The sequence below is a fragment of the Schistocerca serialis genome, chromosome 9, assembly GCF_023864345.2.
Source record: "Schistocerca serialis cubense isolate TAMUIC-IGC-003099 chromosome 9, iqSchSeri2.2, whole genome shotgun sequence".
Lineage (NCBI taxonomy): Eukaryota > Metazoa > Arthropoda > Insecta > Orthoptera > Acrididae > Schistocerca > Schistocerca serialis.
In genome coordinates, this window is record NC_064646.1 from 57,591,411 (window position 1) to 57,605,219 (window position 13,809).

Below are 13,809 nucleotides of genomic sequence, written 5' to 3' on the forward strand. Positions count from 1 at the left end.
AGTCGTCGAGTAAAGCAGAAGTAGTATCTGGCGTTTCCCAAGGAAGTGTTAAAGGCCCTCTGCTCATCCTGATCTACATAGATGATGGAGGAGAAAATATGAGCAGCCCTCATAGTGTTTACAGACATTGCAGTCATTTACTGCCTTGTAAAGTCATCAGATGATCAGACCAAATTCAAAATGGTTTAGCCGGCAGGTGTGGTTGAGCGGTTCTAGGCGCTTCAGTCTGGAACTGCGCGACCACTATGGTCGCAGGTTCAAATCCTGCCTCGGGCATGGATGTGTGTGATGTTCTTAGGTTAGTTAGTTTTAAGTAGTTCTAAGTTCTAGGGGCTGATGACCGCAGGTGTTAAGTCCCATAGTGCTCAGACCCATTTGAACCATCAATATGGTTTAGACAAGATATCTGTGTGGTGTGGAAAGTGGCAATTGACTCTAAATAATGAAAAGTGTGAAGAATCCACATGAATACCTAAATAAAGTCACTAGCTTTCTGTTACAAGATAAATCACGTTAATCTAGAGGCTTTAAATTAAACTAACCACTTGTTGTTGTTGTGGTCTTCAGTCTTGAGACTGGTTTGATGCAGCTCTCCATGCAACTCTATCCTATGCAAGCTTCTTCATCTCACAGTACCTACTGCAACCTACATCCTTCTAAATCTGCTTAGTGTATTCATCTCTTGGTCTCCCTTTACGATTTTTACCCTCCACGCTGCCTTCCAATACTAAACTGGTGATCCCTTGATGCCTCAGAACATGTCCTACCAACCGATCCCTTCTTCTTGTCAAGTTGTGCCCAAAACTCCTCTTCTCCCCAATCCTATTCAATACTTCCTCATTAGTTATGTGATCTACCCACCTAATCTTCAGCATTCTTCTGTAGCACCACATTTCAAAGGCTTCTATTCTCTTCTTGTCCAAACTATTTATCGTCCATGTTTCACTTCCATACATGGTTACACTGTGAAACGTCCCCTTAGAACAATTGTACACGACTGTCCTTAAACAGATACACAATATTTTTAGCGCAACGCAATCTGACTTTCAAAAACCCTACAAATGAATGGCCCTGACTAACATTAAACTATACGTTTCACAAATCACTTACCTCACAAAAATCTTGCTTACTCGAACTACTGCAATACAGCAAGCGCCACTACTGCCAGCTTAATAGTCATAATATATATAGCAGTTCATGACAAATTACAAAACTCCGCCATCTCTCTCCCAACATCCACCACTGCTGGCGGCTCACCTCCAACTGCGCAACGCTACGCGCTGTTAACAGCCAGCTTCCGCTGCCCAACACTACAATGGCAGACAACAATGCAAACTAGCCACAGACTGCACACAGGTGGCGTTACCAATAAAAAACCTAAACAGCCTACTTACAACTGCATACAAATACTTTCAGAAACGACTTCCTGACATTTAAATCTATACTCGATGTTAACAAATTTCTCTTCTTCAGAAATGCTTTCCTTGCCATTGCCAGTCTACATTTTATATCCTCTCTACTTTGACCATCATGTTACTTAGCTCCCCAAATAGCAAAACTCCTTTACTACTTAAGTGTCTCATTTCCTAATCCAATTCCCTCAGCATCACTCGACTTAATTCGACTACATTCCATTATCCTTGTTTTGCTTTTGTTGATGTTCATCTTATATCCTCCCTTCGAGACACTGTCCATTCCGTTCAAGTGCTCTTCCAAGTCCTTTGCTGCCTCTGACAGAATTACAATTGCTCAATGTACAGATTGAATAACATCGGGGACAGGCTACAACCCTGTCTCACTCCCTTCCCAACCACTGCTTCCCTTTCATGTCCCTCGACTCTTATAACTGCCATCTGGTTTCTGTACAAATTGTAAATAGCCTTTCACTCCCTGTATTTTACCCCTGCCCCTTCAGAATTTGAAAGAGATTATTCCAGTCAACATTGTCAAAAGCTTTCTCCAAGTCTACAAATGCTAGAAACGTAGGTTTGCCTTTTCTTAATCTAGCTTCTAAGATAAGTCATAGGATCAGTATTGTCTCACGTGTTCCCATATTTCTACGGAATCCAAACTGATCTTCCCCGAGGTCGGCTTCTACCAGTTTTTCCATTCGTCTGTCCAGAATTCGCGTTAGTATTTTGCAGCCGTGACTTATTAAACTGACAGTTCGGTAATTTTCACATCTGTCAACGCCTGCTTTCTTTGGGATTGGAATTATTATATTCTTCTTGAAGTCTGAGGGTATTTCGCCTGTCTCATACATTTTGCTCACCAGATGGTAGAGTTTTGTCAGGACTGGCTCTCCCAAGGCTGTCAGTAGTTCTAATGGAATGTTGTCTACTCCCGGGGCCTTGTTTTGACTTAGGTCTTTCAGTGCTCTATCTAATTCTTCACACAGTATCATATCTACCATTTCATCTTCAACTACACCCTCTGCCATTTCCATAATATTGTCCTTAAGAACATCGCCCTTGTATAGTCCCTCTATATACTCCTTCCACCTTTCTGCTTTCTCTTCTTTGCTTAGAACTGGGTTTCCATCTGAGCCCTTGATATTCATACAAGTGGTTCTCTTTTCTCCAAATGTCTCTCTAATTTTCCTGTAGGCAGTATCTATCTTACCCCTAGTGAGGTAAGCCTCTACATCCTTAAATTTGTCCTCTAGCCATGCCTGCTTAGCCATTTTGCACTTCCTGTTGATCTCATTTTTGAGATGTTTGTATTCCTTTTTGCCTGCTTCATTTACTGCGTTTTTATATTTTCTCCTTTCATCAATTAAATTCACTATTTCTTCTGTCACCCAAGGATTTCTATTAGCCCTCGTCTTTTTACCTACTTGATCCTCTGCTGCCTTCACCACTTCATCCCTCAAAGCTATCCATTCTTCTTCTACTGTATTTCTTTCCCCCATTCTTGTCAATTGTTCCTTTATGCTCTTCCTGAAACTCTCTACAACCTCTTGTTCTTTCAGTTTATCCACGTCCCATCTCCTCAAATTCCCACCTTTTTGCAGTTCATAACCAGTAGATTGTGGTCAGAGTCCACATCTGCCCCTGGAAATGTCTTACAATTTAAAACCTAGTTCCTAAATCTCTGTCTTACCATTATATAATCTATGTGATATCTTCTACTATCTCCAGGGTTCTTCCATGTATACAACCTTCTTTCATGATTCCTGAACCAAGTGTTAGCTATGATTAAGTTATGCTCTGCGCAAAATTCTACCAGGCGGCTTTCTCTTTTGTTTCCTAGCCCCAATCCATATTCACCTACTATGTTTCCTTCTCTCCCTTTTCCTACTCTTGAATTCCAATCACCCATCACTATTAAATTTTTGTTTCCCTTCACTACCTGAATAATTTCTTTTATCTCATCATACATTTCATCAATTTCTTCGTCATCTGCAGAGCTAGTTGGCATATAAACTTGTACTACTGTTGTAGGCGTGGGCTTCGTGTCTATCTTGGCCACAATAATGCGTTCACTATGTTGTTTGTAGTAGCTTACCCGAACTCCTATTTTTTTATTCATTATTAAACCTACTCCTGCATTACCCCTATTTGATTTTGTATTTATAACCCTGTATTCACCTTACCAAAAGTCTTGTTTCTCCTGCCACCGAACTTCTCTAATTCCCACTATATCTAACTTTAACCTATCCATTTCCCTTTTTAAATTTTGTAATGTACCTGCCTGATTAAGGGATCTGACATTCCACACTCCGATCCGTAGAACGCCAGTTTTCTTTCTCCTGATAGCGACGTTCTCTTGAGTAGTCACCACCCGGAGATCCAAAAGGGGGACTATTTTACCTCCGGAATATTTTACCCAAGAGGAAGTCATCATCATTCATCCATACAGTAAAGCTGCATGCCCTTGGGAAAAATTACAGCCGTAGTTTCCCCTTGCTTTCAGCCGTTCGCAGTACCAGCACAGCAAGGCTGTTTTGGTTAATGTTACAAGGCCAGATCTGTCAGTCATCCAGACTGTTGCCCTTGCGACTACTGAAAAGGCTGCTGCCCCTCTTCAGGAACCATACGTTTGTCTGGCCTCTCAACAGATACCCCTCCGTTGTGGTTGCACCTACGGTACAGCTATCTGTGTCGCTGAGGCACGCAAGCCTCCCCACCAACGGCAAGCTCTATGGTTCATGGGATTACAGTTACGAATGGCATAAATTTGAATGATCACTCAGATAATGTCGTGGGTAAAGCAAACCAAATACTGAGATTTGTTGGCAAAACACTAAGAAAGTGCAACAGGACAACTGAAGAGACTACTTACAGCAAATTTGTCTGCTCTCTTCTGGAGTATAGACTATGTGGTGTGGGATGTGCATCAGGTGGGACTGACAGAGCAAATCGAGAAAGTTCAAAGAAGGCCAGCTCATTTAGTATTATCATGAAATAGGGGGTAGAGTGCCACAGACATGATTTGTGAATTGGGGGTGGCAATCATTAAAACAGTCATTTCTCATTGTGGCAGGATCTTCTCATGAAATTTCAATCACCAGCTTTCTCCTTTGATTGGTGAAATATTCTGTTGACACCAACCTACATAGGGAGAAGTGATCATGACAAAATAGGATAAATCAGTGCTCGCACAGAAGGAGTTTACTGCTCGTTTTTCCCATACAGTGTTTGAGACTGAAACAGTAGAGAAATAGTGTGAAGGTGGTTCGATAAACCCTCTTCCAGGCATGTCATTGTGAATTGCTGAGTAATTGTGTAGATATATATAGGCTTAATGTGACTTTACGAAGGTTGTATTTATTCATATAACTCGGTGGTCTCTCTTTCATGATTAATTCAATTATTTTTAAGAATGAAGACAGTAGTGAAGCTGCACTGTAGTTTTCAGTGTTTGCTGCATTACCTTTCTTTAGTAAATACACAAGTCATGCGTTTCTTCTAGTAATCTGAAAAAATACGTAACTAAAGGACTCATTTATTATGTTTGTTAATGGGGCTTGTAAGCTATCTATGCATGCCTTTAGGCCAGAGGCAGGAACTTCATTATGCCTGCTGACATTATTTTTTTAAATTGTTGTATTGTCTTCTTGACTTAAGGCTCGGTAGTGGGCAAGCATCATTTTGCTTGCTGTGTAAGTCATTTTGGGTGCTACATGTGTTTCAGGAGGATTTTGCTACAGATTGTCCGCAATCCCAGATAAATAGTAATTCACAAAATTTGCTAATTCAGGAGGACTTTGTATCTATCCCCATCTTTGATTTGTATGTTGTTATACTTATCTGCCTTTTCTAGTTTCATGTTATGTTGTAGCAACGAAATAAAACACACAAAACCGATCCAAGTATCACAAATATGGCTTTATTCATAAACCTCAGAGAAATAACAGAAATAAGCCTATCGTGAATCCACACATTAAGAGGCATGGGTCGTTTGGTGTGAATGGTATAGCTAGATGAACGTAGAGTGTGTCAGTCAGTGCTGCTCTGCACGCATATATATATCCGAGTCACCAACAGTTGGTGAGGTGGAGCCTACGCCACATACGGCCTCCCTTGGCCAGCACACGCTGATACAGCTGGCAGCCGATCCAAACACAAAGCACAGTGACACCACACTTGATGAACTCACCCTCACATGCACTAATAGCTGGTTGCAGCATACCTCTCCCTTGTGCGAAGTGGGCACCCTGGCAGTGGGGAGATGCAGGTGGTCCAACGAGAGACATAACTATTGGCTTGAGAGAGGTGGCAGCCAGTGCCGGCAGAGGGAGCAAGATGATGTGCCGGGCAGGCACCGGAGCTTAGGGGCAGAACGTGCATGATCGTGGGCATGTCCGAGGGCGGTGGGCCCATACAATGACAGTACCGGAGAGGAGGATGGCATCGCCATCTGTGTCGTCATCAGCAGGCAGGTCCCAAAGGAAATGAAGCTGGACCCACCGACGACATTGGGTGAGGCAGTTATGGTGAGAAGGCAGGTGGAAGGAATTGACTGGAACAGCAGATTGCGGCAATGGACCCGAGGCTGGAGATGGACCAGAGCCCGGCACTGGGAAGTTTGAACTCCAGGGCGCCACATGTGGTGGAGGCAGTTAGTGGGACGAGGGGCGCCTCCGCAGCAGTTGATGGTGGGCTCAAGGCAGAGAGGCGAGCTACAGCGATGGGGGTTGCATCTGTGAACTGCTAGCTTCCGGCAGTGAGCAGGGGCACAGCTGATCAAAGTTGTGCACCACCACCCCAACAGCTGTACAGACACCACAAAGATGGCATCTGCGGTGATGGACAACAGTGGCAAGTATCCACTTTAGGCCAGCAACCAAACCCTTCTGCCCACTCCATTGATCCCATTGTGAAGTGGCTGGACGAACTCAAGCACAGCAGGTGCGGCGCAGGACACAGAAGGTGGAGGAACGGGGGACAAGGACACTCTGGGAGCTGCCTGTTGTTGGGCACAATGCTCAAAAGCTGTGACAAAAAGGATATTTTGCCATCAGTTCTTGGCCAAAAAACATGTCACCTAGCTAACCGTTTAGTGCATAAAACTCTCCAATGGTGCTGGTGGAGAAGACCCAGAATCACACATTGTAATTTGGCTAGAATGTCTACTCTGGGAGGGAGGTCTTCTGTGGACAACATCAAAACACAGTCAGAAAGAGAGAGGTGATACCATAAGAAAAAATAGTTGTGCAGGGGGTCTGAAGCATGACTTGGAGGTTTATCTGGCCAGGCCTGTTAAACAAACTGAACCACCGGGCAGATAAACGGGTCAGTGGCAAAGGCAGCTGCTATGTGCGATCTTGTAGTTGGGAAACAGTCGACAGTGGCCTCCGCTTCAGTATCGAGATGGAAGAACAGCAATTCTTCACAATCAGCCGGAATCAAGACCTACATTAAGGCAAGATAAGGCATCCACACTGGCATGTTCAGAGGTAGGTTGAAAATGGGTTTCATAATTATAGACCAGAACAGTGCTCAGCATTGTATGTGGTGTGCTGCTTTGTCAGACAATGATGTGCAAGTTTTAAACACGAAAACAAAGGGCTTATGTTCAGTAAGAAGGAGAAACTTGGCCTCATAAAAAAAGGCAACAGGTCATTCAGAATCATTGGTATATCGGTGTGCAAGGACCCCACAGAGGTCGTACCATGAGGCATCAGTCACCAAAACTGTGCTGGTCTGGAGAGAATGTAGCTAAACAAAGTGGCGAGAGTAGTTTATTTCAACATCTGAAAAGTACGTTCACAATCAGGGGTGGGCCAATGTGGCCAACCCCGGCAGGAATATATGGTAGGAGACTGGAAGAGGGGGCAAGGCACAGATGTAACTGTGGAGATGAGGTCTGGCAGAGGGCAAACACCATGCCATGAGACCTTGAACACAAATTTTTCAAGTGATTGGCCATAGAGGAGGCCGTGACAACAGTATCATCCAGATAATTTATGCAACCTGGGACAGGCGTAGTCAGATGCTCTAAAAATCATTGGAAAATAACAGGGGCACTTGTCTCACCAAAAGGAAGGTACAAATGTGGAGTATTCAAAATCATAACTCGCTGAGACTCGTTGCCCACAACAACCTGCAGCTGCACTCGAGAGAACCTGATATTTTCGCCAACAGTTCCTCCTGACATGAGAGAGGACATGTATCCACAATCGACTCCGCATTGACAATGTTACTGAAGTTTCGCAGAAGGCATCCAAACCATAACCAGTGGAGACGACTAGTCACTAGTTATAACAGGTTGCACCACCCCTTGAGATTGAAGTCAGCCCAATTCTGCTTTCACTTGATCTTCTTGGCAACAGGAATAGGATGTGCACGACAAAAATGAGGCTGAGCTATGGATTTAAAAGAAATATGAGCAGAAAAAATTTTTACTCATCTTCTGAAATCACCTCAGACAGTGTATGCAGTTGAGAATACAGTATGTGATCGGATGCAAGGTGAAATGTGTCGGTTATAGAAAATCCAAATGCCTGAAATGCATTAATCTGAAACTAGTTCTGAATGCTGGCATCAGCAGCCACCAAAAATGTAATGGAACAAACCACAGACTTGTAAGAGGCTGATGCCATAAATTTTCCCAACAGTACAATGTTCTGTTTGTTATAAATGACCAACTTCCACATGACAGGTGTCAACAGTGGTGAGCCTAAACTCCCATAGGTTTCAGAATTTGGTAGTGTCCTTGCAGCTCCAGTGTCGACCTGTAGCTGGAGCACGTGTTGAAAAACACTTAACTCAATAATCAGCTTGGAAGAAGTCACAGGTGTTGGAGTCACTTTTTATGTCCATATCCTGAGCAAACTAAGGCAAACAACACATGAGGGTGATGTGGCCTTTCTTCTGGCAGGCAGTACAAGTAGCTCAGCACTTACGACATGCCAGATGTTCTCATTAGACAAAACAGAAAGGACTAGATGGAAACAGAATGCTAATGCTGATGCTGTGACAGTTGCAGCTGCTTGGGCCAGCCTTGGTCTGCTCAGAGCTGGGCCCACATGTTTACCGCCACCACTGTCACTTCCTCATGCAAGCTATCTGTCGTCGTAGTGCGCACGTCTTGTGTCACCGCTACCACATTGCCCCGTGCTTCAGTTTGATCACTTGCTGCCCAAGAAACTTCAGAAGATTGTGCTGTTTGCAAAAACTTCTGTGAATGGGACATTTCTTTCTTTCTTTCTTTCTTTCTTTCTTTCTTTCTTCTTCTTCTTCATCATCTTTTTTGTGCAGAGTAAAGCCGTCTGGCGCACTTACTTATCCACAGCAAAAAAGATAATTTAGTCGTGAAACAAAGAGTCTGCGTAAGAGTTTGTTATAGGCATCAGTAACGAATTGACACTTACAGCTAAGGCTGTGAAGTTCAGCTGCCCCTGCCCTGAATGACTAGTTTGGTTTCTTGTGGCATTGGTAGAATTCAACTCGCGCCACGATTACATGCATTCATTTGTGATGGTAGTAGGACAATAAACTACATATGTGATCAAAAGTAAGAGCTGCCGGTCCTTTAAAGGGGCAAGCTCACACAGTAATTGACGTATTTTAGGAAGAATCCGCAAGAGGAAGAAAGCTTTGCACAAATTTGAGTCTGTCACACTGAAATCCAAAAATTGCTGTCCTAGTCTTTCTTTTTCGTAAGCCTCCCAATCCTCAGCTTATTCATCATAGGAGGGAAAGTGGGGTATTGGACTGAGGGAATGGTACCATATCTGTTAGAAGAAAATGGCAAAGTAGTCAGTGCCAAAGTAAGCTGTTCAGTCAGGGCTGGTAACAGGGTGTCCATAATGATTAACTTGATGAAATCACACTTGGAGACTGCACTTGAGCAAACCATTCCTACTCATCGCCAATCATATAGTAACCAAGTAATATACAAAACCAATCCAAGTAACACAAATATGGCTTTCTTCAGAAACATCTGAACAATAGCAGAAATAATCCTCTTGTGAATCCACAGACAGAACAACTGGTGTGAATGGTCAACTTGATGAACACAGAGTGAGTTAGTCAGTGGTGCCTCACGCATATATGTGTGTGTGTGTGTGTGTGTGTGTGTGTGTGTGTGTGTGTGTGTGTGTGTGTGTCACCAACAGACAGCGCAGTGGAGACTGCACCATGCACACAGCTCCCACAGATGGTCTCCAGCAGCCAGCCTGCACTGATACAGCTGGTGGCTAATTCACACACACACACATGCGCCACACACCCTAGTAGCAGGATGCAATGTGTATGACATCCCAAACTACTTTACTTTTACTTTCCACATTGTGTATTATTTTGTCATTCACTCCTTTGGCTTTGATATTTCTTAACTTTCACTTTTACTTGCATTCTGATCTCTTCCTTTTCGTTTTGGTTCATACACCAGCGGCATGTGGTACAAAGGGTTCATAGTAAGTTGAATATAGAACGTTTTTGCTTAATTTTGAAATATACCCCCTTACCCTTTGGTATAAGATCTTTACTTGTTGTATTACTTTCTCATTTTCTTCAGCCATCTTGCCATCATTTGTGACCACTCGTCCGAAGAACTTATACTTTTGACCACTTCCAAAAATTTTCCATTCAGTTTCGTACCATCCCTTCCTTTCTCCTTCCACTCTGTCATCACTATTGTTTTGCTTTTCTCTGTGCTCCCTTTAATTTTAGATGTGATTTTTTTCTCCTCCTTGTATTAACTGTGTCATCTTACTTCTATTCTACTTTCAGCTAATAACGTTATTCTTCTTTCAGGTAATTTGTCTTCAGGAAGTTCAGGAGGATCACTGGGATCCATTTTATGTAAATGAACTCTCAAAACTAGGTATAAACACGCTTTCCATTATTACTACTCTTTCTATTTAGTTTTCATAGTTCAGGAATAATAATAAGTGGTAGTGAGCATTATTTACAAGCAGGTGAAGCTTTTATGAGGTTGTCACAATCTCTAAATAATAGAAAATCACAGTAGTAGTACAGTAATAATTGATAGCATTCACCTGTATTTCTGTCCTACATATCTCAGCAAAGGCTAGTAGAAATCTTTGGGTAACAGAAGAAATATTGAATTTAATTGATGAAAGGAGAAAATATAAAAATGCAGTAAATGAAGCAGGCAAAAAGGAATACAAACGTCTCAAAAATGAGATCGACAGGAAGTGCAAAATGGCTAAGCAGAGGTGGCTAGAGGACAAATGTAAGGATGTAGAGGCTTATCTCACTAGGGGTAAGATAGATACTGCCTACAGGAAAATTAGAGAGACCTTTGGAGAAAAGAGAACCACTCGTATGAATATCAGGAGCTCAGATGGAAACCCAGTTCTAAGCAAAGAAGGAAAAGCAGAAAGGTGGAAGGAGTATATAGAGGGTCTATACAAGGGTGATGTACTTGAGGACAATATTATGGAAATGGAAGAGGGTGTAGATGAAGATGAAATGGGAGATATGATAATACTGCGTGAAGAGTTTGATGGAGCACTGAAAGACGTGAGTCGAAACAAAGCTCCAGGAGTAGACAACATTCCATTAGAACTACGGACAGCCTTGGGAGAGCCAGTCCTGACAAAACTCTACCATCTGGTGCGCAAGATGTATGAGACAGGCGAAATACCCTCAGACTTCAAGAAGAATATAATAATTCCAATCCCAAAGAAAGCGGGTGTTGACAAATGCGAAAATTACCGAACTATCAGTTTAATAAGTCACGGCTGCAAAATACTAACGCGAATTCTGTACAGACGAATGGAAAAACTAGTAGAAGCCGATCTCGGGTACTGGGAGATGAAGAAGCTTGCACAGGATAGAGTAGCGTGGAGAGCTGCATCAAACCAGTCTCAGGACTGAAGACCATAACAACAACAACAACAACAACAACAACGACATATCTCAGCAACGTATTTCGGGAAACAATGCTGTCATCGTCAGGTTGTAAAAACTTAACTCATGATGTTAAAACACTAAGAAGCTTACAAACACAATTGTGGCCTTCATAAAATAAAATGGAATTAAAACACATTGGAGTGCGGGTCCTTGTCATACATTAAAATTGTTGACTTCTCTCAGTAGCCATCCCATCTCACGTTGCACACTACACCAGGCAATGTCCCGCTGATCTACTATGGGCTCCTAGTGTGTCAAGTGGACACTTCTGCAGAAGTATAGGGGTGGTTGTGTACAGATATTTCCACGCTATTACCACATAAGTGCAGCTGTTTTCTGAACCACAATGCTGTTCGATTGGTCGCCTACTTTTCCTCGTTTCCTAAGTTTTGTGATCATCAGCCTCTAGCCGTGTCGTGAAATATACGTTGCAGATTTATAATAAAAAAATTCTACGAACCCATTAAGAAGTCTCATTCTTTTGTCTTTCATATGTGACTTTAGAATATTGCAGTGGTTCAATTCATGACTAGCACTCACCAGATCTTCCAGCAAGTAGAGTTTCCTCCTTTTCTTTTCTGTGTCAAGATTTCCAGTCATCCTCTATTCCCTTAAGAGGATGGCCTGTTTCATATGCATGATTCACAGCAGCTGATCTGTCATAGTAACTTAATCAGAATGCATCTTTGTGTTCCTTGTTTCTGACTGAAAATATTCTTCCTGTCTATCTTTGCATCACAGGATGTGCATTGAGTTTTATGAACTCCTGTTCAAACTGTCATAGACATCATGCTTCGGGCTGTAACTCACTAGGCTATTTGTTTTTAATGTTATTCTGTCTCCCTTCCTTCGCGCTCATTGGCATATTGGCTGCCTGGTGCACCAAACTGCAGAAGGCAATGGATGGTATGAATAATTAATATCAAGCTGACCATTTAACAAAGAAATTGTGAAGGAAATGATTGCGCTCACTAAAATGACGACTGAAGTTGCTAAAGTAAATTATAATGAAATCGATCCTGTCAGCCATAAGTTGCTAAAAGGGATAAGTGAACCAATGACAAGCATAAGGCTAAAGCCAGCCTGATAATCATAAAATCCATAAATAAAAAACGTATAGCAGATAAGAGGGATCCATTCGTAATATTAAAGGTGGAGGAGTACATTGTGAAAACATTTTTGAAATCCCAAAGCATTTAACAGCAGACTTAACCCAAACTAAAAAATATTCAAACTTCTTTTGTTTAGGCAATAATTTACAGCATGAATATATTTTAGAAAATGCAAAGTTAACATGAATTTTCTAAAATTAAAATGCATTTTCTGAAGAAAAAAATAAACATATTAATTTCCTCTAACAGATGCTGAAAAAAGGATGCTTAGTTATAAACCCAACTGTGCCTAAATTAAGAACACAACTGAAAATTGTTGTGTCGGTAGCTGGGCCGACACCGTGAAGTGGAGATGGCTGAAAATGAACTCTAGACTAACGCTGTAGCCGATAGGGCACGCACGGCTAAAGCAGACGGGCGTGAAGTCTGGAACATGAGAACTTATAAATGAATAAGAAGAAAAGTATGTAGATGCTTATTACTTATCTTTTTATTAGTCCTTGGAATACATCTCTCTTGAATACTCGTAAGCTATAGGCACTGATACAAATGGCGCCTTGCTAGTTCGTAGCCCTTAACTTAGCTGATGGCTATTCTGTCTCTCGGCTAATGAGAGAGAAAGGCTTCGTACATCTGGTCGGTAGCTAGGTTCTCGTACAACTGGGCGGTAGCTAGGTTCTCGTACAACTGGGCGGTAGCTAGGTTCTCGTACAACTGGGCGGTAGCTAGGTTCTCGTACAACTGGGGCGAGTCCACTCTCGTATCACGAGACCCGCCTTGGTGGTGGCGCTAGGTCTGCGATCACAGTGGCGACACGCGGGTCCGACATGTACTACATGGACCGCGGCCGATTTAAGCTACCACCTAGCAAGTGTGGTGTCTGGCGGTGACACCACATTCCTCCCCCGCAAATCGGCGAACGGTCGTGTGATAAGGCTTCCGCCCGCCCGCCGTGGGGAGGACCACATGTTGACGTATGCGATGAGGTGGGGAGCCTAACAACAGGCGAGGCTGTGCCACCCGCACCCGGCCATACGGTCCGAGGGGAGCTAGGAAACGCCTGAAAAACTAGTCCAGGGTGCACGTCAACATGCGGTGTATGCGCCCGTAAAGAGACAGGAGTGACCGAAGGATCAACCTCCATTGCGTCGGGGTAGCCGACGCGCGATGACGTCACGTGGTCCGGAGCGGGCGGGAGTTCCATGGCGGAGGACAGCTGGTCACGGGAAGCGATCGGCGGCGCGTGACCCTGGGAGGCGCTTGGCGGCTGCAACGAAGCGTCGAATGCGGGCGGCGCCGGCGGGAGAACAAGCGGCGGCGGCGGCGGCGCGTCGCCATGGGGCAAAATGGAAGGCATCGTCGGTAAC

The 13,809-nt window shown here is 43.3% G+C and overlaps 1 protein-coding gene across 4 annotated transcripts in view; it reads left to right on the plus strand.

Moving 5' to 3' along the window:
* LOC126418623 (protein angel homolog 2-like) overlaps positions 1-13,809 on the plus strand; it is a 193,054-nt gene that overhangs the window by 82,489 nt on the left and 96,756 nt on the right. For all 4 annotated transcript variants that reach the window (XM_050085467.1, XM_050085468.1, XM_050085469.1 and 1 more), the window contains one exon: positions 10,206-10,275. In XM_050085467.1, the coding sequence (XP_049941424.1) occupies positions 10,206-10,275 (70 nt within the window). The remainder of the gene's footprint in view (positions 1-10,205; positions 10,276-13,809) is intronic.